General features: G+C 41.1%; 1 protein-coding gene across 3 annotated transcripts in view; it reads left to right on the top strand.

Moving 5' to 3' along the window:
* vps13b (vacuolar protein sorting 13 homolog B) overlaps positions 1-25,290 on the top strand; it is a 314,335-nt gene that overhangs the window by 189,455 nt on the left and 99,590 nt on the right. For all 3 annotated transcript variants that reach the window (XM_026183458.1, XM_026183460.1, XM_026183459.1), the window contains exons 32-34: positions 17,874-18,077; positions 22,927-23,053; positions 24,394-24,537. In XM_026183458.1, coding sequence (XP_026039243.1) covers positions 17,874-18,077; positions 22,927-23,053; positions 24,394-24,537 — 475 coding nt within the window. The remainder of the gene's footprint in view (positions 1-17,873; positions 18,078-22,926; positions 23,054-24,393; positions 24,538-25,290) is intronic.

Genomic DNA, 25,290 nt, shown 5'->3' with positions numbered 1-25,290 from the left:
GCCATTTTAGGCTTCATTGCCACTTTCGCTTGGAGTACGTGTCACAAGTAGGTTGATTGCAAAAAGCACAGAGTCTCAGAGGGCCTAGCCCTAAAGATACCCAAAGCACAAATGTACAAAATCCTGCACTCTGTCCTACACTGTGCACATTTCACCCAAAGTTTCCAAACTGTCTCCCTCACAGTCTCACTTTTGTATTTGAGCTAATGGAGCAAGAACGATATCGATCACCAGCATAATGAGATTCACACAGTGTGCAGTGCTGAAATGTTTGCTGTTTGTTTTGGTACAAGTTAGTACAGCTAATGGGATGTATCTGCTCAGTTTCCGTGGCAACTTTGCATAGATTTATTTTGTTGACATGTTGGCTATGTTGTTATCTTGTCAGATGATAAATGATGTCTTTGTGGGCATGGAAAATAATCTGGAGTTTTTCTCTGTTTTTCACCCGAAAAACCATTTAGACCAGCCATGCAATTTCAGCCCATACTGGCCAGTAATGTTTTACCTCTAGTAGTTAGAGGACTGGTGGCTCTGTGGCTGCAGTGCCCACATTTGCTCACAGACACCAGATTCCATCGCACGATGCTCCACCCTAACCCAGGCAGACATGGACACACACACACAGACGTGGACATACTGCATGCTGTCAAAGGGGGGGCACATACAGTCACAGAGGCGATCACCTTCTGCATGACTTCCCACCCAGATGTGCAGGGTACACAAATATATAGGCATACTATGTGACAAACACTAGCAGCAGGCATGGTATGTTTGTATGCTGCAAACACACCCACATCCAGTTGTCTTCTAACTTCTGCAGACAGAAGCCAAGAGCCACCACTTCCCTCTCTTCAGCAAAACCCAGGAATTACATTCCTAACCAGGCATTATCTTCACCACCTTCACTGTTCACATCTGCCCTCCAATTTAGAATGATCACACTTATGAGTCACATGATTGATAACCCTGAGATCAAAGACTTGTTGACATAATATTGCGATTTATCTGTGCCGAATCCTACTGCGTGTGCTCCCCCAGGTTGCATAGAGAAAGTCATAGGGAGAGTCTATAATCATGCAAACCAAAGTGTGTTTACAATCTCTAACAAACTGTGGCTATAGGAAGAAATATGTCTGTGAGTCCCAGTAGCCATTTGCTGCAATTCTGTTTAAAGTCTACCACTAATCACATCTGTTGTCACAATTGAATGACTGATCTAAGTAGCTATGCTGTTATTGTCTACTGTACTTGAAATGATTGCCTCACAATGTCTAAAACCAAGATTTACTGTAATGCCACCCTAGGAGACGAGACGTGAGAAGAGAGAAGAGTGCGAGCTAAAATAGTGAAACTGTGTAAACATCTTGATGGAGCTTATCTTGATGTTTTACTTTAGCTCCAACACACTTCAGTGCCTTTCAGCTTCTCCGCGTTCACAGCACGGTGTGCATTTAGCATTTACGCAGAGATGGAAAAACAAACGCGTTTGACTGGAATGCTGTTAAGCTAAGTTGATAGCCACCACCAGGCTGATTTGGCAGCAATTAACACCATTTAATTTGATCGTGTGATGTTTTTCTCCCCCCCCCCGAAGGAGTCGACCCCCAGCAGTTTGTAGACCAAGCTGGAGTTATGACGGGGCTGCAGGCTTCCCGTCTTTCGCCCTCTTCATCTTTAGCTACAAGGCCGCTGTCAATTTACACAGCTGTAATCATTTTCCTGTCTTGAAAAGGCCGTCTTTTTCCAAGTACGAGCACCAGCCCGGGGAATGTCCAGCACACTTTCAACCCTCACTTTGTTGTGGTTTGTGTCTCTGTAAAATTTCATATCTTTCACTCCCTGCTCCCATTTTTCTCTCTTTCTATCTTTCACTCCCCTTTTTCCACTGAGATGTTTTTTAGAACTCAGGGAACATAGTATTGAAAGGTTCTTCTATGCTGGGGAACAGCTTTGAAATACCAAGATAATTTGTCTTTTAACATAATATTAAATTAAAAAAACAAATTAAGTATATTCATATTTTAAATTATATACATTTTTGATAAAGCCATTAAACATGCATGGCACTCATTATCCTTTGTTGTAGATGAAAACAAAAATGAAAAACATACATGATTATTTGGCAAATCTGAAAGGGCAACCAGACATCCCTGACTGAAAGAGGGCTAATCTTTAAAGTCTCACTATGGCTACACATGGCTTTCATTTGTGTTTTTATGACTCATTTTTTACTTTGAGAATATAGAAAGAGACAAAGAAGCTCTCCTCATTTATCAGTGACAGGAAAACGCTTAATATTTGCTCCTTGTTGTTGTTAAATGAAACTTTTAAAATTTTGCACCGAAGCAATTTAAATATTATTTGCCTTCTCCATTTGTGTGTCTGCACATCTCATGTGTTTGAGACTTAAAATATCCTGCGTATTTCCCACCACCCCCACATCTCGAGGACACAGCTCTAGATTCCATCACATATTCATTTACCTCATGCTCTTTCCAAAGGAGAGTTATGAAGCATCCAGCTGCCACATTTTTTTTTGTTTGTTTGTTTTGATCTGTGCAGACGCTCGTGTTTCTACAGTAACGGCAGGGAAAGCTGTGCGTGAGCGGTGATACAGAATCTAGTTAGCATGATGTGGCTGTATCAATGGACATGATGTACTCCTGTCTCTTTTTCTTCCACACGGAGTTTCCAGAACATGACATTTCTTCATGCTACCGTCTTCTGCTGAATGTCTCTCTTTTCCCTTGTGTTTCTATGTGTATTTGTTATTTCCTTCCTGTCTTCCGTTTTCTCTCGGTTGCTTCGGTGTTGGTTAAAATGGTCCCACTCCCAGTCACTTGTGGTCAGTAACCCAGCTCCTTATTGCTGTTGAATGGCTGCCTGGTTAAAGCCACATATATGTCCTAATAAGTGGTTGTGATGGGGATCTCCCCTCCACAGATAAACTCAGCCCAGTGAAGCCAGGATGTTGCCTGTTACTAATAAAATTCCCTGGCAGAACATTATATGCACCCATCTCCCACAGTAGCATCCTTTCCATGAATGGGAGTGTGTGAATAAAGTGATAAAGGAATACAAGTTGCCAAAGAGGGGAAAAAAAAGTTTTACAATTCCAAGATATTTTGTGTATGTCCTATAATAAAGAGCGATTTCACTCACTACTCTGGATATTTGTTCACTCAGTTGTAGAAGCAGAAGTAGCGATTCTGTTTCTCCTTGGAGGTGTAAAAATGTAGCGTATGAGTATATGACCGCTTATAGGCCTTCAGTACAACAGCTCTGTTCAAAGGTGCAAACCTGTCACAGCGTCAGCAGCCACCTCAGTAAATTCAGCGAGGTTCATATGCTGCTGGTGCTGCGCTAGCAGAAGGATTATTTTTATGTATTCTAATCTCGTCCTCACGTTGGGTTAAAACATTGACCGATCTTCTCAGGTGTCTCCATGACAGCTGCAGCTCACCAACTTTCTTTTCTTTTCATAAAAAAGTAATTCTTTTTCGATGCTCTCAGCTGGTCTCCTTCTTTCTTGTCTTCCTCCTCATCTGTCTTTTGCTCATAAAACCCAACATTCCCAGTAAATGATTCATTAGATGCTTCAGCGCACACTTGCCTCATCACTCACTTTAGTCGGCTGCCAAGTGCCCCATTTCCCCGTTTGTTTACACCAGCGAAAAGTGCTCCAGCTTTGCTTCGCTGCTGCAGCGGAGAGGAGCTTCTCAGGCCACACACAGTGACACCCAGGACCTACTCTTATATACACTAAGTTCATTTAAAAACTCCCTGGCTGCTGCGGAGGTTTAATGATGAACTCTGTTCAGAAGCTACGATGGCAGTAATCGTAATATCTCGCCAGAATAAGAGGACTCTTTATCATGATTCTTTTAGACACCTCCATTGACCTACCTAAACAATCAGGTGCTTTCATAAGAGGCGACCTTTTATGCACCTAAATTCTGTTGCTGTTTAAGGAAGCTTAGGTATAATTAGTCCCTGCTGTTAAAGTTTATCTCTACACAGAGCACGATTTTAGAATGTAAAAACGGTGTCTGGGGATTGCCCAGCCAGACGTGACCATGTGAATCAAAGTTCTCTTTGATCTATTTTCATCTTTAGTTTTAGGATTTAAAAATATACTGGATCATCTTTTCCTAGTATACACTCTTCACTCCTATTTTTTTTTTTTGAAAAATTTCAGTATGTTATTAACACTAAACTGTGGGCAAAAGCCAAACCAACTCACTAAATCTCTTTAATTGCACTGGTCTTTTTTTTGGGCTAAGTAGCTGTTTTGATGTTTTAGTTAGTTCATGTGTGTATATTGATGTCATTGCTGCTTCTTTTATGACTGGTTTAAATACATGTTTTTATACCAATTCCTTTTGATACTCCGTGATTATCTGCATTCTGTTATAATGCATTAAATGCGGACGATCAATCATTATGGTGTACTTCAGTAATCAATAGTGGTCAGTCTAGGCTGTTATCGACGTAAAAGGGAAATGCCACTGATCCGTGTGAGCATGCTGAACTGCAGCCAACCAACAGAAGATTCTTACAGCAGATCCACCCTGCAGGCAAACGTATGTGAAGTGGCTGATGGTGTGAAACAACAGCACTGGTGTTCTGTTTGGGCCTTAAAGGCAGAGGAATGAGACAGTGTAATTGAAATTGTTAGACATGAAACTTTCTTGGTTAACGCTAAATCATGTAGCTCCATTTTTGTTCTTTGATCTCTTTTCTGCACTCTTACTTCAGATATACATCTATTCGCTCTCTTTCTCTCTTCTCAAGAAAAAAAAAAGATAAAATAAGCGGGGATTGGAGGGTCAGCCAGAATAAACATTTTTTTTGTCATTCCGGCAAATGAAACACCTGGTGCTGGTAAATGCAGAGGACATATTTCACATTGCCTTGACGTTTAGAATTAATGCAGCATCAAATTGTTTTAAAAATGGGGACAGACACTACCTAGAGTAAATCATACGCCCCCTTTTATTAAAGTTCGCCTCAGAATTTATGCTTTGAATCTGACAGGATAGCCTGCATAGAGTCGACAAATGAGACTTGGGAGTAGGATGAGGGTCTCACGCCGAAACAGTTCTCAGACAACATGTTGTAATGTGAACAGGAAGTTTAGATTCAGCCACTGAAGCTGCAGCTTTTTCTCGATTATTTCCCCCCATTTTCTTTTTTGCTTTTAGATAATTATTTCTCAGTATTTGCTGTTGCAACTGGGGTCATGGAAGAATTTCTCTAACTCTCAGACGCTATCACAAACACATCAGATACACATAGTTGATATGATGAAAAGGAAGAAAATTCTGTTTGCCTGTAAAACTGTAAATGAGATGGGAAGATTTGCTTTGTGTTTGCAGAGCTGATGTTTTGAACATAGAGCAGAGGACACTAGATTTGACGCACTGGGTTTGATTCTTGATCTGTGATTCAGAGTAGCTGACCACTGTGTTCAAGCATCAAACTATGATGGTGATCGTTGACTTAAGGGTTTACTCCACAGTGTCACAGCTGACGACCAGAAATCCTTTTTCTGTCCAACAATAGGCGATTGAACAGATTATTGCAAAGAAAAGTAATGTAAATGCTTATTAAAGTACAGGATTTTTAACCTATATACCTCTTTCTGTCCCCGCAGATCTATTGACTATGTCATTGATAAGCTTTTGACGACAGCATTGCACTTTGTTTAGCTGGCAGCGTCTTGCCTATGAGCAGGGAGCTGTATACAGCATCTTGTGTGCTGTGTTGTGGTGTCTGCTGACTTCTGTGTACAGCCTGTGGTTCATTCCATAAATATCTGTGGCCTCTGTGATGTTATTCTCAGGCCCTCCACTCTGTGAGAAGATTGTACCACAACACTTGTATTCGTCGGCCTGCAGTTAGAGGTTTAGGGAGATTAGGAGGGAGAAAACCCCAGCCTGGGCCCAGCTATACATTTTTTATGGCCATTTATGCATATGACTCCAATGTAGTGTGCAAAAAAGGGGAGAAGATAGAGAGAAGGGAGTATTAGGACTCACCACAAGGGAATCAAACAAGTAAACCACAACTTATTTTCCTCCTCTTTTTTGGCACAGTGAGATAGTGATGCTGGCCCGTTTGCCTTAGGAACAAACGGGCCAACACTTTGGTCTTAATAAAGTTTGAACAGCTATCCAGTCAATTTGTTGTAGAATTGTTCCAATGGGATACATTGTTATTATTTTGGGTAAAGTTGCCAAAACTGTCCCTTTAGTCTATAATCCATGTATTTGTTTCCTGAACTGCTTATGCATCTTATTCAGATTAAGCTCATTTTAAACATGTTACTTTTTAAATCAAAGGGTTCAGCATTTACCAGAAACAAAATCTCAACTCTGGGAACAAGATATCTGAGGATAAGTAAGATGTGTTTCTGCAGGGTTTGAATTAAACAAAAAGAATATAATATAAACTCCTTAGAAAGAGTAAATGCTAAAAGTGTGCAGTGTATGTCACTGTACTTCCCCAAACACCCAAAATGAGCTCATTAAACCCTTCCATTTTATTTTTCATTTTAAAGCTGAAATAGCCATACAGATACAGCGCGGATCATTTTTTCCTCTCATCTGTCTGCATCTTTGTGTTGGAAGCAACATGGATTTCTGCATGCTTTGTTCAGTGGCACTGAAGGTGACAGACCTTAATGCAGAGCTTCCCGGAAACTGTTCATGTGTTTTGGCATATTGCTGTCAGTCAGCTCGGGATGCATGCTGACAGAGGCAAGAGGGATCATGCCTCAGCTGTCCTTCACTCATAAAGGGCCTGATCCAGGGGTTGACCGCATGACCACAGGGATCCAACCTCAGTGATTGTGTGTGTGTGTGTGCGAATGGCTCATCCTGAAGCAGGATATTAGGGTTCTAAGAATACACCCTGCCTCGGAAGCTCTGTGCTCAACTGCAGCGTGCGATATACACATTCTAGCTCTGGTGTGTGTGTGTGTGCCTGAAAATGTGCATTTGCAGTCAAACCCCAGCCTTGTGCATAATTGTGTTTTAGTTCCTTTTCTGCCTGCTCATGACATGTTGATGTTCTAGCATCCTGCGTGGTTGGTTTGAAGCTGTCATTTTAATGACAATGAGACTCAGACTGGCCAGTCACACAGCAGTAGCAGGGGCCAGGTGGACTATCAGGGGAATAGAAATACAGTATTGACAGTCAGTGTGTCTCTACTTTGTCTAGTTTCTTTTTCCTCCATAAAATTAACACAGAAATAGCTGAACTTGAGCCATGTGTCGAGATACACAAAGAGGTTTCACAAAGTGCATTTGGAGGACGAGTTATAGCCCCTTTTTTCTTATAGCAGTGAAGCTACATGTAGCTGTAGTGTTGTTACAATTATCAGTAGTTTACTTCCATAATAGAATAGTTTCTGAAATCCACTTTTATAATTGTGGTGCTCATTAGGTTTACAACATAATGTGGCCACCAGATTGTAAACATTTACACACATTTGCTTTTTTCTAATGATTCACCCATGTATATCTGCACACGTGTATGTGTGTGGTCAGTAGTCTCCCGCCAAAGTTATCAATGGGCTACATAGTCGAACATCACACCAGAGCAGAACTAACTGAAGTACAACAGAGGGGAAAAAAAGAAGTCGACCTCGAGAAGGAAGGAATGTGCAGATGCTTTCAAATGTCCATGTGTGAAGCCACAAGCTCTGCTGCGGCTCTGGGAAGCCAGTAAGAAACCAGTGGCATAATTGCCTAATGCTTGTGTAACAAGAGGCACATTACAACCCCAGGAGGCCCAGCTAGACTTGAAAGAACAAGAAGCTGGCACTAAAGTGGGCTTAGATTTGTCTTCCTCCTCCCAGTCTTTACCAGTTTTTAAAGTCCTTACTGCTTGGAATAGTTTATTTTAATGTATATAATGTAAACTAATGTGTTTAATTACTCCCCCTACAACTCTATTTTCACTTTGATTTTAGAAGGAGAACATTTCTTTTTAAATAAACAAATTCAGTGTTTTATGTGGTCCTGAGTTATGTTCATGTGTGCATGTGTGTATATATCTATATCTCTCTCTATATATAGATATAGATATATTCCCAGCATATGAACACAGGTCTTTAGCTTAACGATCTGTTTCACTTAGAGAGGCCATTGAGTTATTATGAATGTTTACATACATCAGTTGTGTTCTGCATGAATCAGATATCAGACACAGTAGATTAGATTCCCGAGGCTGTCGTGGACACTTTGCTGTGCGTATTTGGTTGAACTCGCCCCAGAATTTGTTCATGGGATCAAAATGGGCCAGTTTTACAGCTAGTTGCGTTGTGTGTGAGAACGTCAGTCATGTTACCTTAGCTGCAGGTTTGAAGGAAATGTGAAGCCACATTATAGACAACTTTGGTGTGTGGTCCCCTGTCTTCCCTCTATAACTTACCACACACCCGTGTACACACACACACATGCACAACAGCCCTCCAATCAGCACCCCACCCATGTCAATTTATCATCGCACTGCTCTTGTTACGCACATGTTACCGGGGCAAAAATTATTAACTGAAGCAAATATGCTTTGCTCCATATTTTTATGCTGAAATGAAATGTCCAACTGTTGGCAAAGCCTCCCTTTCATTCCTCTGTAATGAAGATGAGCCAGTGTTTAAAGCTATCTTGTCCTCCCTTGATTTGTATTCCATCTCCTCTTCTTAAATCTAAGCAGGGATTTTAAGAGTGGTTTTTTGTTTTGTTTTTTTGTTTTTTTCAGGTCTCGCATTATCTGCAGTCAGTAATGGGCTGGTATTGTTAGTTTTTAAAAGCTGCAAAATAGTTTTTAAGCAGAAGAAGGTTTTTTTTGAAGGATGATATCAGCTGGAGATATTCAGCTATACATATGTATCTGTATCTACACAGACACACATATTTGAAACACAAAAACATCCAATACACAAATTTGCCAAGTCATCTCAAATAGCATTTATTGAAGCTTTTCCTTCTTCTCCTTAGTCTCTCCTTTTCCTCTGCACTGTTCTTGCTGCAGCATTCCATATATCCTCCCCCTTCCCCATTATTTCTTCCCATGTGCTTCTCTCTCCTCTAATCTCCCACTTCTCTGCAGGATGTTGTTGAACATTTTCTACATTTGCCCTCGTCTGTTCCTCACTTTCCACTTTACTTCTTGTTGCGCCCTCTCGTCTGTCTCTTTCTGGTCAGCTCACAGGATGCTTTAGAGCATTTCCTGCCACCAGGGCGACAGGAAAGAGGCACAGTGAACCTCTGTTTGATGTGCCATCTCCTTTAATTCTTTACACCTGGACTTCTTTTCTGCACAGATTTTCTGCTCAACAGAAGCACTACTTGTTCCACTCCTTCCTTCCTTCCTTCCTAAACCATCTCTCACTCCATTTTTTCATTCTCTCCCCGCAGCCTCTGACTGCACAGCATGCTATTTGTCCAATATGTTTTTCAGATATCCATGGAGTCACAGGGGGCTGTTGTGTTAGCATCAGATCTTTTTCATCTCTCAATTCCCCATTTTTTTGTTGTTGTTTTTTTTAAAAAAGCAGCCCTGTCCAGTTACTAGCTTGACTCAGACACTGCTTAAGATCTACTTTGCATGTTTTTGATTGTAATCTCCCCCTCTCTGCTACTTTTTTTATTATTACTATGTGTTTCTTTTCCCGTTGTTTTTTTCCCCCCTATTCAACGTTCTCTGTGCCTGCAGCTGTTTAGGATGTCGGCATGGCGGTCAGAAGCTTTGGCATTGTGTTGTTTGAATGCCATATTTTCACAGCACTGCCTGTTTAGAGTTGTGGTTTGTCAGGAGCCTGGCCTGCAGGGGCCACTTCCTTCTCACTGTTCTGGAGTCACTGTACCAAAACACTGACTGGCAAGAGAGGAGAGGGGAGAGTGAAGGAGGCTATTAAAAGACAAAAAAGTGACTTTGTTGGGAACTGTGTAAAGAAAACATGTGAAACATGTTTTCAAACAAGAAGAACTGAAAGACTGAACAGAGATGAGATGTTGCAGGTTTTTCTATTCATTCTGTGCTTGTATGAGTTAAATATTTCTACTCAGTCTGTTTATCACACAACAGTTTCATCTTTTTTTCCCATCCTTTTGGGTTTTTTTCCCCCATTTTGTGTTTCTCACGTCGTGCGTGTTCTTCGTCCTGGAACAAGGTCTTTGCCACCAAACAGACAGAAACGACTCATCTCGTGCTGATTCTTAGAGAACACTGTCACTGCACATGTACAGTATGGTGGGTCCAGATGCGAATGATTGAACACAGCCTTTATTATAGTTCTGTGGAACGCTATTTCAGCACTCTGTTAGTTGATACAGGGGATCCCAGCAATACTTAACCTAGTAACACCTTGACTTTCCCTACACTGACAACTCAAAATGACTCAAAAAGTCCAGGAGTACTCTCCCCTTGTGTGATTCCCTCAGTTAGCGAGGGAAAAGGGGAAATCTCCCATATAGAAATGTCACTTTGTGTAAATACTCTTGGAGGTCTGGATGAATTTGAGATCCGCTTCAGAATTATAAACATTGGCTCCACAGTCATTCGCAGAGGAGGAAGAATTAGCTGATGTAGGAAGCATGTGTGCCCCAGATTATTGTAATTATTTTATGCTGTTTTTCCTTGCTGACATAAAAGTATTTGGATACTATCTCACGAGAAAGCAGTTGCAGTGTTGCAGTCCTGGGCAGCACCAGAGGCTTTTAAGCTGCTCTCGTATTCTCAAAGTCCGAGCCGTCTCTCCTTTAAGCTTGCGATTTAGACATACGTTTTTAATTCCTTTATGTGTGGCGCTTCCAGCAGCAAGTTGTTGTATTTTGTTTCATTCTGTCTTTTGTTTGCTGGAAAGAAATTTGAATTAGAACAAAATGTTGTTTAAGGTCGAGGCAAACGTCAGTGAGAAGGACCTACTGTTTTAGTTATCCAATTACATGTTTGTTCAGCCTGTCTGCTTAACCTGTAGCATACGTTAACCTAATCAAATATGGCCATCATTTCCCTGACTTTGTTTAGGAAAGTTTTTGCTCTTTGTCTGAAGAAGGATAGGGCCTTGATATGTAATCTGGCTGCTTTAAACATTTGTCAGAATTCAATAATTGCTGTAAACACAGTGTAATCAACTTCAAAGGCTCTGCCAGAGAGACTCGTTTTCACAGATAAAAATGAGCATCTTCAAAAATACACACAACACAACTGTTTCTGTACTAATGTGAACCAGCTTGGCAATACTGAACCACTTAATCAATATCAAGTGGAAAAAAACAGTAGTGGTTCATGCAGTTGGATCCATAAAATGAGCTTAATTTTACAGCTCCATAAAACACTCTTTTTGCCGGAGCACGACTTCTTTATGTGCAGGAGTAAACTTCGATTTTGGATGCTTATCGTGTGCCTATGTGTCTGAGCGCTGTGCTGTGTAACATTCGTACAGTTTTGTGAGAGACTCCTTGGTTTTCTGTTTCTTGTCTGTGTTGATGGTGTGTGCAGTGGCTGTATGCATACTGAGTATTTCTACTAAGTATGCATCACTGCTTCACCTATTTTACTTACAACTGCACTGGCTTGGGTCCCGAGTCATTCTAAATCCTTTATATATCAAAGGGGTTTCAGACACTTCAGGCTTTGTCAGTCAGACCTACTGAACACACAGGGGTTGCCAGAGACCTGTAGCAAGCTTTGGATCAGGAATCTTCCTCCTTCCGAGTTTTCCAATAATTGGTGTAAAAGTAACACCGAGGTGTGGGCCTGTTTTTCTTTAACTTGATGAAGATGATTGCACGTAAGGGTAAGCCAGATTCTTAACCACCCCTGCCATGTTCTCTGCTGCATCCAGTTATGAATAATCTATTCCGTGCATGTGTTTAGCGATTAATTAGAGATAAGGCCTCTCAAATTAAAATGGTTGTGGGATTACGTCACTTTGAAAATTGCTTGGTGGGGACACAAATCTGGTTTCAATCTGAGTTCTGAGGAAGTAAGCATTCCCTTCACACCTCGGCACCAGGGACCCACTGCTGAAACTCATCCTGACATGTTTTATAAAAGCAGTATTATGTCCATTTTCAGAGCAGAGAGGAAGCATATCAAATCTGTTACTGCTAAGAGAGGAAGTGATTTCACAAGCACTGGCCCATTCAGATTTGTGGGAGAAATCGTAGGGTTGTCCCTTTGTGACACGTAGACTCTCAAACACACACAAATGCAATTATTACCAGCGTCAGCTTCGAGCGTGTATTGCTGGAAAGGATCTGAGATGGACTAATATGCACACAGGTCTGCAGGTTCAGTTGTTGAGGATCCAAGGACCCTTTTCAACTAGATCCTTTGCAGATGTACCTGCTGTAGGATGCAATCCAATAAGAAGTCATTGCCCTTAAAAAGTCACTGAATTACTGTCCCTGTTACCCAGGAATGCTCCGTGCTTGGAGCTAGCAGCAGAAGCGACAGAGGAGCAGAGTTAAAGCTAAACAGACCAGGCAAGCTATGTGTCTGTTTGTGTGTGTGCATGTGTGCATGCGTCCATGCATGCGTGCGTGCAGCCATAACTAAGGCGAAGCAGAACAGGAGCAGTGGGGTTGAGGACGACATCTGTGCATTTCAATAAATGGCCCTTGCAGTGCTATTAGCCAGGACAAACTGCAGAGTACTTTAGACTGAAAGTTTGGAGGTGCATCAAAGTTCTGACTGATGTGTAGCCAAGGATATGCAATAAGTACGTCTTTAAAAAGACTTTTGATATAATGTGTTAATAAATGAGTCAGTATCCACCATGTGACTGTAAAAAACGTATTGAGCTGTATAGTAAATCTTAGAATATAACAAAAGATTAGCAGTTTCATCTGTGCAGTCAGTGAATGTGTGTGTGAATTCCATGAAATGCACATCTGCTGAAGCCAAAAGAAATATCTGTTCAGTCTTAAGGCATGGCTTGTTTTTTGTTTTGTTTTTTCTGCAACATGGAGATCTGATGCAAGAATCCGATTATGAATTACGAGCGTGATGAGCCTATAAATTACACCGGCCAGACTGTCATGTTTAACATGCCATCGTGGAGAGCACATGTTATCCAGTGACTTTTACGCCTAACGCAGACTGTTTATAACATTATAACTTCTCTGACATGTAAACTGCATGGGAGATAAATGACTTCTGTAATTATGATATGTTGAAATCAAAGTGCAAACACTGACTTTTAGTATACACCATGTCATTGTAAACAGAGGCCCGTCTTCAGTAGTGCTTTCTCTTAACGTCTTACCATCGCGTACCGCTGTCATGAGGGTGGTTTGAGCTCGAACTAAGCCCAGCTTGTATTGTATATAGAAGTAATAGTTTCCTCCTAAGATCTTGTGTAAATATGATATAATTGGTCGAGTATGAGTGTCTTTAAAGTGCAATCAACGTAATGAATAACATGCTTCTGTTGGGAGTAGCAGGGGAGATGAGTAATGCTGCTGGGCTAAAATAAAAAAGAATAGATTGAGTTTTTGTCATGGAAGTTTGTCAGTACATCAAAGCCAATACACAATTCAGGAAAGCAGCAATTTCTGTTTATTGTGTACTGTGCCAGTGAGAAAAAAAATCAATCAACTAAAGATTGGATTTGTTGTACTTGGCTAAAAAGTAAGTATTTTGTTATTGCCAACTGTGACAAATTAGGTGCATTGTTTTGGTTTTGTTGTCTTGGATATTTTGTTTCTCGCGACTGTGTTCGACTCCTTTTGAAAAAGCTCCAGTCATCAAAAATCATTTTAGTAGCAGTGTCATTAAAGTCCTTCGGTGACTGCGTCTTAGATTCTGCTGACTTGCTTTATTCCACAACATCATTTTCCCCTCGTGCTCTGAGAGCTACTCGGCATTCTTGTTCGGAGCCTTAATTACTATAATTGGTAGATGCAAATTAAGAGCAATTGGACTTGACTGGGGTCATAAATCCACACCTCAGAAGTTGCCGAATTTCTGGCAATTCAGAGCAGACCACCGTAGGCAGGGGTGCTTAACTTACTAAGTAATTGCTGGTTTCATGAATCATAATGCTTATGAATTCCCCCTCGGCACACACACAAGCCCAGTGGGACTCCGCTTAAAGCCGATGGGAGTCGTGGCAAGCTGATTGTGGAGCTCGGCAGCTCTCCACGACAGAAATACCACGGAGGAGCTGCTGGGTGCTAATGGTGTTTGACCGATAACATTTGGAGGCAGGGAGAGAGATGATCAAAACCTCAACTGAACACTTGCCTTTTTTTTAATAATTCATGGATGAGTGATAGTATTCGTGCTGGTGTCAGAAAAACAGTTTGCCTCTTGGATGTTACTTTAGCGTTTGGAAGAGTGGTTAAGCCCAAGTGAAAAAACACACCGAAGCATGCAGTGTTTCTATTTCATGTGTAGCATGTGTTCCTTCACTTTAAATATACTGCTCAAAACCTAGTACTTGGAAAACTTGTGAACATCTGTTTACAAGCCTAATTTAGCTTGACTTTGCCGAATTAAGCTTGAGATCTCAATGAAATTTCTACTCAGTATGTATGTTTTATCAGGAGAGCAGAAGCAGGGCCCCATCTCTCTCAGCACACACACACCCATATTCCTATTTACATATAAACCTGCCTCTGTTGAGCATGGAAGTAGACATGTATTGCATGTGATTGTTGGGGAAATGGAGTGAAACACAGGTCTGGGGTTGAGGGTTCAGATTGCGGGTTTCAGAGTGACGAGATCCAGAAGCCAGTGACGCTTGGTATTACCCCGGTGCTTCCTGGCCCTCTGGCCCTGGGCCAGGGATGGGAATTGGGAATCTGTAGCTAGGGGTTGAGAGAGGAAGGTGAGAGACTGTTCAAAGCCATGGGCCACGATGCACCCTGCCCCAAAGGATCCTGGGCAAGCGGCTTCAGCGCAGCCCACAGCTCCCAAATTCCTAGCATTGGGCCATGAGCCTGAACCAGATCCCACTGTGGTTTGTTTTACAACCTTGAACCACAGCTGGCCTTCAAGCCCTCACTATGGTAATTCTACTTTTGCTCTTTTTCAGCAATCTTTTTACTTATTCACCCCTTTGCTTAACGATTCTTCATCCCTATAGCACTATATGTATGTATTTTACTTTTTTTCTTACAACCCACTTTCTCGTCTCGTGCAAGCTTACATCAAAGTCATCAAAGTTTATCAGTATATACGTTACATAACGTGCATAATAACCGTTTTTATATAGTTGCCGGTAAAATTATTTCATGAATCCCATTGCCAAATCTGCTTCACGTTAAGCACTCTGTCCTCCCACACGTCCACTTAACACAAATCATGACCGATGTTCCGCCCAGCACATGCATAGACCCAAAGAATGCTAAACAGAGGAACAGAAAATGCACTTAATCGCCCATTTTTATTAATTTATCCGAGTATCTCCTGTAAAAAGCATTTGGAACATCGTTTTCTTCTTCTTCTCAGTGATGAAGTATCAGTGAACATCTTATTCCAAGTCCTGCATTTTGGATACTAAACACTGCCATGGCTTTGCTATTTTGTCTGCTGTTTCCCACTGAAGGGCTTGCATTGGGTGGAGGGTTTGATTTTGGGCCATAATAAAGTTGGACCGGGGCCTTCATATTTCAGCTCTGATGCAAAATCGGCCCAGTGGCTTTTTGGACTCAAATTGGGTTTAAATAGTGTCAGAAGAGGGAGAGATGTTTTTTAAAATAATAGCCATGAACGCTGTGAAACAGAACATGCTTATTGCAGAGCTTTTGATCCATTTTTATAAATAGCAGAATTTTGTCGTAAAAAATAATGTTTCTGTGGTCTTTTCCTGCAATTAAAATAAGGTTGGCCGAGGAACAAGGGCAAAACTAAGTACTTGTGCTTGAGAAAAATGCCCCTCCCCTCCATGCCTTCCTCCCTCTCTCTTCCCTGCCCTCCTCATCTGTGAAAGCATGTCATTTATGACTTGTTATTTTCATTTTCCTCTAGATTTTCTGTGTGGTAGTGGCAAGCAGATGTCTGATAATGGGATGTGAGACAGAGCAGAAGGGTGTGTTCCACCTGCCTCTCTCTGCACGCTTTCAGTCGGTCCGTTATACTGTGGGCAGAGTGAATGTCATGCTTTCCCAAAGCATTCCCCGACTCCTCTTGGCCAAGCAGTGTGGTCTTCACATTACCAATCAAATATGTCAAACCACCAGTGTTTTCCCCCCACATGTACAACAAGAAAATCTGGCTTCAATTATTATTGCACCCCAAGGGGAACTTCCAAAATTCCTCCCCTCCTCATTTGTCAGAAATGAAGCTCTCTCGTTTCCTGCGATTTGCTGAAATATGTCTTTTGATATTAAATCACACCGGTTTCCACTGGCTGCATGACCAAGACAAATGTTTATCATATTTATTTATGTCACTGAAGATGACCCTGCAGCTCGGCGATGTAGAGGCTTGGCTGCAGACGCTCATGTTATGTTGATTATGAGTAAGAGTCTCCTAAATAAGCTAACGTTAGGAGATAATTTGGAAAGCATATGAGGTAACTGTGGTTTTCTTTAATGTGAAAAATACAGTTTAGGCACGGGGAGGGTGATGGAGGTACTGTTACAAAAACCCTAATGAATCTAGACTGACACATCCCACCCAAATGTTACAGAGCCCTTGGTTTGATTTATATTATACTTTGTTGATAAATGTGGTTCCAAATGTTGATTAAGGATCTGTTTCACTTGTTTGTATGTCAACAAATCCAAGTAAATCCAGTTATACACCTCTGATCTCCCATTGCCATTGTTTTTGTACTTGGTGCTTATTGTCATAACATCACGCTCTGGTAGAGACCTTTCCAGAGCCGCTAAGCAGGGGAAACGCTATATGAAAATTGCCATTGACGTTGCCGAAACAAATAAAACTACTCATGCTGCTGCTACATCTGTAGCCATTTTAAGCTCTTATTTATACCATTTAAGCTCTCATTTGAATTCACCAGCACAAATAAACATATCATAATGAACCAAAAGCCCTGATGTCATATACAGATGTTGAATTTTGATTATTCCTTTTGCCTCATGAATTCGTCAGGATCTTGTCTCTCAAAGGCAAAATAGATGACATCACTTTTTCTTGGCGCTGACGGGACAGTCTTTGCTCACTTGACTGTAGCAGTTTGACTACAAACACAGCGCTGCCCACTCCTGACATATCTCTACATCTCCTCTACCACATTACAGTTGGTGTACACTGTACAAGCCTGTGTTTCTGGAGACGGAAACAGCAGGCCAAAGGCAGTAAGAGCCACTCTCCAGACTACCGTGCTGTCCAGCCAGGGTTTAAACAATGTTTACTGCCAGCGATAAGCTGGCATAAATCAAAACTTTATAAAAGGCAAGTGATTTCACCTGAGGCCTGCAGAGGTTTTTTTTTATCTGAGGTCTGGCTGCACAATTCCTTGGTCTTACATTTAGTCATAAATCATCCCGTAAGAAAAATGTGCTACTAAACCACTGAAAAAGCAGAAAGAAGCAGTCAGTAGTGGTTAGGGCCTAGAGCCAGAACATCTTTACTGGTTCACTACAACAGACTACCTGGTGTACCCCTAGGCTCACGTACTTTATCATAACCAAGCATATAAAGTACAGCCTGACACAACCGAACCTCTATAATAATAACTAAAGTCATATTTTTTGCATTTAGTCTATTTGGCATCGGCACCTGCTTGTTGAATCTAATGCAAAGTATATTGCACAAGTGAAATTAAACTTAATTGCATTTAATGTGTCTTACTCTTTCCTTCTTACATGATGACTTACTGAACATCCAAACCTCAAAGTAGCCCTAATATAAAAACTGACTCAAACTTTTTTTTCATTCAGTCGTGCATTGAACCTTGGCATCCTTCGTGACCCGGGCTCAGAGGTGGAGGATCGTCAATACCAGATCGATCTTCAGTCTATCAACATTGGGACTGCTCAGTGGGAACAGCTTAAACCAGAAAAGGAGGGAATCAAAGGAACTACATCAGCAGAGAGTGAGAGGAGCTCCCAGAACCCTGCGCTGGAGTGGAACATGGCTAGCAGGTCAGGAGCCACTTGGATGTTTCATGAGTTGCTGTGGCGAATTTAATTGTCTTGTATGTGTATCACAGGTAGATGTCTCTGTACCAATTACTTTTTTTAATTGACTGATCACACTTCTCACATTTTTGATCCAGAGGTGATCACTCCTATATCCCTTTGTAATCCCACTAGGAGGAAATTAATCTATGTTTTATTGATAGTATAAATAAGTAGTAACCCATCAAGGGCTTGACCTCTACTGCATGAACAACCATGATGACAAAATTATAGATGGTTGGTAAACATGGGAAGAATATATATGCATAGGTCAAGTCTGATGAAGTTGCCTACAAATGTGTGGCTTTTAAAAAAAATAATGTTTTACTAGTGTTTCTGATCTTTGTTTTTTTACTATTTTCATTTCTGGTTTGAATCTTACTGGTTTTAAATTTCATATTTCCACCCCAGTCAGGTAGGTGCATGTGTGGGTGTATGTGTTTAATCTGCTAAGAAAGTCTTGTAATTTATATCATTCGTCTTGATGTCACTGCACGGTGTAGTTATTGAGTTAGCTCCCTATCATGCAGCCTCTCCATGCACGCTCATAATTACAAGTCCTGTCACTTTTTTCTTAGACTCGGGAGCTAAAACAAGCATGAGTCTAACAGCCTGTTTGGCCCCACATCCTTTTTTCTGCTCATGTTTTGAGAGGGAACAGGACCAAAAATCACAAAATCATAGGCAAAGGTTCCAGATTTGTTCCCTGTCAACTAAAAATAAGCCTCATGGAAGAATGCAGTGCAAAATCAACACGGGCCTGATTGAGACCGAGTAGTCTCAGGTCATTGGGACTTGCTGGCTGAGATACTCACACCTTTCACACATAGATGGGCACACTTTCCAATGCAGACACAAGCAAACAGTCATACATACTCATTAGGAATATTTTTGTTTTCTTTATTGTATTTCTTACACACAGAGACAGTATGATTGTCTTGGAAGAAGACTTTTCCAAGACAATCATACTGTCTTGGAAAACATGATAGTGATGCTCAGCCCTCAGCTCTCAGACCTCCAATAAGACCTTTTTATTGTGACAGCCAGACTTATTTCATGGGAGCTCTGTTCTTTCAGTTTCTTCCTGAAAGGCATCTTGCTGCACTTTCTCATAAAAGCAAGCACTGCTTGATTTTATGTGCTTCCTTTGTAGGGCTGTTCGATATAACGATATATATCGGATGACGATATAAAAACGTCTATCGTTTCATTTTACGCTATCGTTTGTTTCGTGGTGTCGCAAAATAAACTGTTTACGGCAATATTTTTTCATCGTCACTGTAGTGGCTATATTAATTTCTTAAAGTTCTCTATTTCTCATATATTTAATATAACCACACTACAGACGGACAAGCAACTGTTTTTATGCGTTGTGGTTAGCAACAACAGCATCGCGTGTTCGCTTGTTTATGTTCCACATAAACCTTTCACAATAAAGCTCAAGATCCTGTTGAGACTTTTCAAAATAAACTGAATCACGTGAAAGATGCAGATTATTTACGGATGAGAAATAAAAAAGAGCCGCCAGGTGCTAAAAAATAAACCTTAGACTCAAACGTTAGAACAGTCTTTTCCCCGCAGCACGCCGTGTAATAAATACTCACAAAGAAAACTGCGGCCGTTACAACTTATGTCTAGAAATGTATAGTTTCATGCATCTGTTAAAACACTCAATTCCAGCTACATGACGCGCAGCTGGAAACACTTCCCGCAGGTCGAGCTGCCCGAGATTCACAGAATTTACAGAAAATGTTACATTTTTGTGATTTATGTCGTTATTCGGACGATAGAATTCTTATATCGGGATATGAGATTTTGGTCATATCGCAAAGCCCTGTTCCTTTGGTTTGTGCTTTTCAGTATATTATTACTACTTCTACACCCCCATGCTACAGTGTTGTTTGGCCTGTTTGTGCTGTTGGCAAACAGATATACTAAATCACAATGGCAAAGTAAAAATAATGGGGTAAATGTTGTTTATATCTTAAAAATGGGTCATTTTAGCCTTTTGCTGGGTGACAACTAAGTAATGTGATTTATCATAATATATTATGCATTATTTAACTTTGGTGGATATAAGTGAAATGTTAATGTGAAATTAAAGCAATGGATTATAAGGTATTATAGCAGTATAAATAGTCGGTCAATATGTGGTTGCTAGATAACATGTCATATAATCTGATATACATAAAAACCATCAAGTACCTAAGATATATCTGTGTATCTGTTTGGTGGCTCAACTCTATAAAGAGATCATGGACACAGAAACAAACACACAGAGATTCTTTGTATTATAGTAAGAACTTCCTCTGTTTCTTGTTGGATTGTGAAAAGATAAAAATTCTTAAACCGTTGTGTTCCCTTTCCAAGAAGACAATGGAGTTTAATATGCATGGGATGTTATCTCTAAACTCTACCTTGATGTTTTTCTGTTGTCTGTGCACCAGTTTTTATTCGCTTGTCTCTAATCCTCCAATCCTGGCCAGGTCAGCTGTAAAATAGCTCTTTTAGGTAGTGGACTTGGGCCTATATTTGTCTTACATTCTTACTACTGTGTCAGAGACGCTCACAAGAGCAAGGGGCTTCTGATCTTTAATCCAGTCACATTCTTTCTTTCTTTCACTCAATATGTTTCTCTGCAATGGGCCTAGTGCCAAGTCCACATTGTCTGAAAGGGCAATGAGGTGACATTCTGGGCTCTCACTTTGGGCTCCAGAAGATGCTAAAAATCTTTAGCATAGATTTAGCTGTCGTAAGACATACTAGAGTGGGTCTGGATTTCTGTTTCAAACTTGATGATTGTATGACCTAATATGTAACAGTTCTTTTTGCACTCAAGAGGATTGACACCCACTTTTATGGAGTAAAGGTCACTAAAGTTTGACTCCTGTTTATAATCAGAAGCTCCTAGCTCTTTATCACTGGATTGTCATTCTTCTTTAGCGTATATTTCTTTTCTGATGTTTCCTCTTTTTCCATTTAACTCCGTAAGATATCGTTTACACAATTAAGGTATACATTTATAGGCAGGTGTGTCTCTATGGTCATACTGATAAGGTCAAAGCCAGTAGTGGTGTTGGGGTCTCGTCCCAGCTCTTCCATTTAACCTTAAAGCAATGCGACTCCCCTCGCTGTAGCAGAAACAGCACTAGAAGCTCGGCAGGGCTTTGGTGCACTGCAGTGTGCTGCGCCTCAGCTACCAACACTACCAAGTCATAGCTGAATGTGTGAGAAAATTCCAGGACACTGAGGAGAGGGGAGCCAAGTTCACAGCTTTACTTGTCTGCTGCAATCATTAACAGAAATACACCACCTTGGTTGCAACAAGTTTTGACACACACCACTTCTAAAGTTCACACCTTTTCCTTTTTCCTTTACATTGATACCCTCTCTCTCCCCCCAGCCTTAGACTCACGGTATGTTGATTCTGCTGCTTTTTGGATTTAATTCCAGTAGCGGCTGATCTGCAGTGGCCTCAGTTTGCTTCCTGAGGTTTTGTGAGGAAATTCCAGCACTGTGGATCCACTGACAGGATCTGTCCTCATCACAGTTTGTAGTTGCTGGCTAGGAAAGACCTTGTGTCACAGAGCTGCGAACTCTTCCCATCGCCCCTCCTATCAGTCGCCCAGTGCAGGCTTCCCTTTTGTTCATGCCACTGATATTCCAATTTACTGATTATTCTGCGTCCCACTGAATGAAACAAAAGTCAATCTTTCCATATTTTGTTTTTGTAATGACCCCATTGAAAGGCACGCGCACATACACAGAACCACAGGATTCTCCAGCCCACTCAGAGACTTCCATAATACTGGTAAACTGAACTTCGGGGCTCCTAGCCTTGCTGGTGAATGATAGCACCTGTCCCCTGCAACGAGACACTCATTGTTTCAATCCCCGTCTGAAGGGAGATTAGCCAACACCAATTGGCCTCACAGATCATTTCACCTCTGAATTAGTCCTCCCTCGAACTCCCCACTCAAAGAAATGTGTCAGAAAATAATCCCTTAAGGGCACTGGTAATGCACATTTGTGTAGCAGAAGTGAATATGATATTGTTTCTGGTTAAGAACTGTACTCAAGGCCACCTAGAAACTGGGCCTTTTATAATCCCAGCCAACTATAAATATTGGAAGCTGTACTGCTTGATTGTTTTAATAGCAGCAGATGTGGCAATTAACACCACCTTATAAAGCCCACTTGTATATTTGTTTTACTGCTAACAAATGTTCCCACAAATATGACTTGATTGTGGGAATGAACATTAGTGAAATGGAGAGTTGATATGAGAAGGTTTCAGCTCGTTCGTGTGTATACAATTAAGAGCTGTTCCCAAATGAGACTTGTCTCACTCAGTCTCTGTTCAAGCTTGCAACTAAAATGCGTAAAAGAAGAAATGTAAAAAATCTCAGTGATGGCAAAAACCTTACAGATCGTTTATACGAGGGGAAGATCAATTTTGAAGTCTCTGTTGTCAAGTTTAGCTTTTCCTCTAATGCTTTGAATCTTAAAACCTAGAACAGCCTTGAAATGCATGTTTGCCTGTCAGCACGACAATAAAACTCTGTTGTGAAGACTTTTTGTGGTTTCAACTGTGTGGTGTTGACGTGCCATCCCCAGGCAGATGGGACGGTCTCACAAAGATTTTTTAAGTACTAACCATGAAAAGATATTAGTAAACAAAAGAGGGGAGTTTTAGTGAAGATAAAAAGTCCTTTAGGTTTCTATAAGGTATACAAAAGCTTGAATACATTTTTCATGGTTGAGAACAACAGTAGCAAAATAGTAGTTGATGAGGTGTCTGATCTCTGTACAGCATCCGGAGACACCAGGAGCGCCGGGCCATCCTCACGCCGATCCTGACTGACTTCTCTGTCCGGGTCACTGCTGCTCCAGCTATCATCTTCAGCAAGAACCTGTCCCCTGACAGTGGACAGACAGAGGTGAGCATCCACTCAGCGCTACATGAAATACTGCGCATGAATTATTTCTGTAGAGAGCATTCAGATTTTCTGAATGAAAATGTCTCTGCACTGTAGAAAAGTTAAAATCCCCCGGAACTAGGGAAAATTATATCGAAACGTCAAAGTTTAAGTCTGAGAATAGACAAAGATTCTTCTTGTGCCCTTTGACCGCGACCTGTTACAACTACGACTGCAGCCATTACTCTCACAATCCGTTGCTCATATGAAAATAGACATTGATTATGTGAGATGTCAAAAGTATTTACATTTTCCTCCTAACGTACAGTAACTTACTCATTAGGAATCGGCCGTCCACCATGTAATGGGAGGTTTTTGACCCCGAGAGTTCAAACCTTTCTGCTTATACAGCTGATGTTTTCTGGCACCGCTCTCTGAGACTTCCTGCCTCTTTGATGCCTCATCCGACCACGCTAACGTGCCCCTTGACAATGCATAACAGCTAATCCATAGTTTGTGCTTAGACACACACACACACACACACACACACACACACACACACACACACACACACACACACACACACACACACACACTCTCTCTCTCTCTCAATGTGATTTGTGTAACTCCCTCAGATATGGAAACTCAGAGCCAGGAACAACAAAACACAACTTTGAACTAAGTCGTGTAGAACAATTTCTATAATAAAAATCATATTCATTTTGTCTAACCGCTAACTACTGTTAGCAGATTTATGCATGGTTCCCACACAAATGTAAAAGCTATTGCTAATGAATCATTAATGTATTGAATGTATTATAGCAGTATGTGGTTCCTCGCCAGGCTATTCTGTAACTGTTATTGTAACCTTAACATGTTCGACCAGTCACTTTGACCGCTAACAGAACTACTAATATTTATAATGTTAATGCACTTCTTATGTTACTATAAATCTAAATGAGAAAAAAGACAGTAGTGACTTTAATTTAAAGCTCAGAATTGACAAAATAAAATTAAAAAACAGTGGCAATACCCTTTGTGGGTTATTGCGCTAGGTTTGCCATGTGTGCGTGTGTGTGGTTCAGTCCACAGTGTTGGTGAGTAATATCCTTTTAGATGTAACCTCCAGCCTGAGTTTTGAACTGCTGGCTGTGGGTGGGACCCCAGAGAGCACAGAGGGAAGAGCGGAAGAAGAGACAGACTTAAGTAAAGATACAAAGATAGTGAGGAGATGGAAAGTAAATAGAAGCGTATACAAGTTACAAAAGATGTTTTCAATGCATTTCCTGTTCTCTCCTCCTACTTCTTCTGTTCATTTTGTCCCCCCCCCCCCTTTTTTTTTAACTCCCTTTTTTCTCTAGGAGGTGGTGGTGTGTGGCCACTCTCTGGAGGTTAATGTGACTAGCAGTCTGGATTTCTACCTCAGTATTGCTCAGGTCCACCTCCTTCATCAGCTTCTCAGAGACAACATGGTGGGGATGGACGCTCCAGAGAAAGGCTTTGAGGTACATTATAGTGACGTTCCAGCACTACATACAAAATCAAAACCACCCCCTGTTTAAACTTAAAGATGTTTAAACAGTCAGCCTGTGCAGCAATACACAGTTCTCAGTGCTTCTGTCTACCTGAAAGTCCTGTGTCTGTAAGCATAATCTCACACTGCTTGCGATTCTGGATCTCCTCCATTTTGGTTTCAATTTAACTTAGAGGAGTCAAATCTAGTGAGTGGCTTCAGGTGGTTTGCACTGAATCCTCTCCCCGAGATGTCTGAGGACAGCACATGTCAGCACTGGAGGACAGATTTGCAGTGATCCCTCATACCCATGAATATTAAAGAATGAGCATGCACTTGGTTGGGTCCTGATCCTGGCCTGGCTCCTTTGGTCCTGTAGACTGTGGGTGAAATCACACCAACTAGTGCTCACATAAACATATGCAACACAGGTCACAGTGACATCAGGTGGAATTTTGACTCACACATTCATGCACAACACAAACGTCTTGGTCCATATGGGCACTTACATACTGACAAACAAAGCTACATACATACATAGTATGGACATTTTAGCTGGAGTAAGGTTATTTGAGTAGTTTAACTATGGTTTCTGTAATACTAAAGCTTTGTTTCTTCGGTGTAACAAACCTGAAGTCATGTGTGACTAACAACTCTTTTTATTTCAGGAACTTTTCCTGTAGATATGTGCTGTGCTGACATTAGCTGGATACTGTACATCTGCCAAAAGATCACTTTGTTGATA

This window comes from Astatotilapia calliptera, chromosome 11, assembly GCF_900246225.1.
Source record: "Astatotilapia calliptera chromosome 11, fAstCal1.2, whole genome shotgun sequence".
In the NCBI taxonomy this organism is placed as follows: domain Eukaryota; kingdom Metazoa; phylum Chordata; class Actinopteri; order Cichliformes; family Cichlidae; genus Astatotilapia; species Astatotilapia calliptera.
This window is presented reverse-complemented; position numbering and strand designations above follow the sequence as displayed.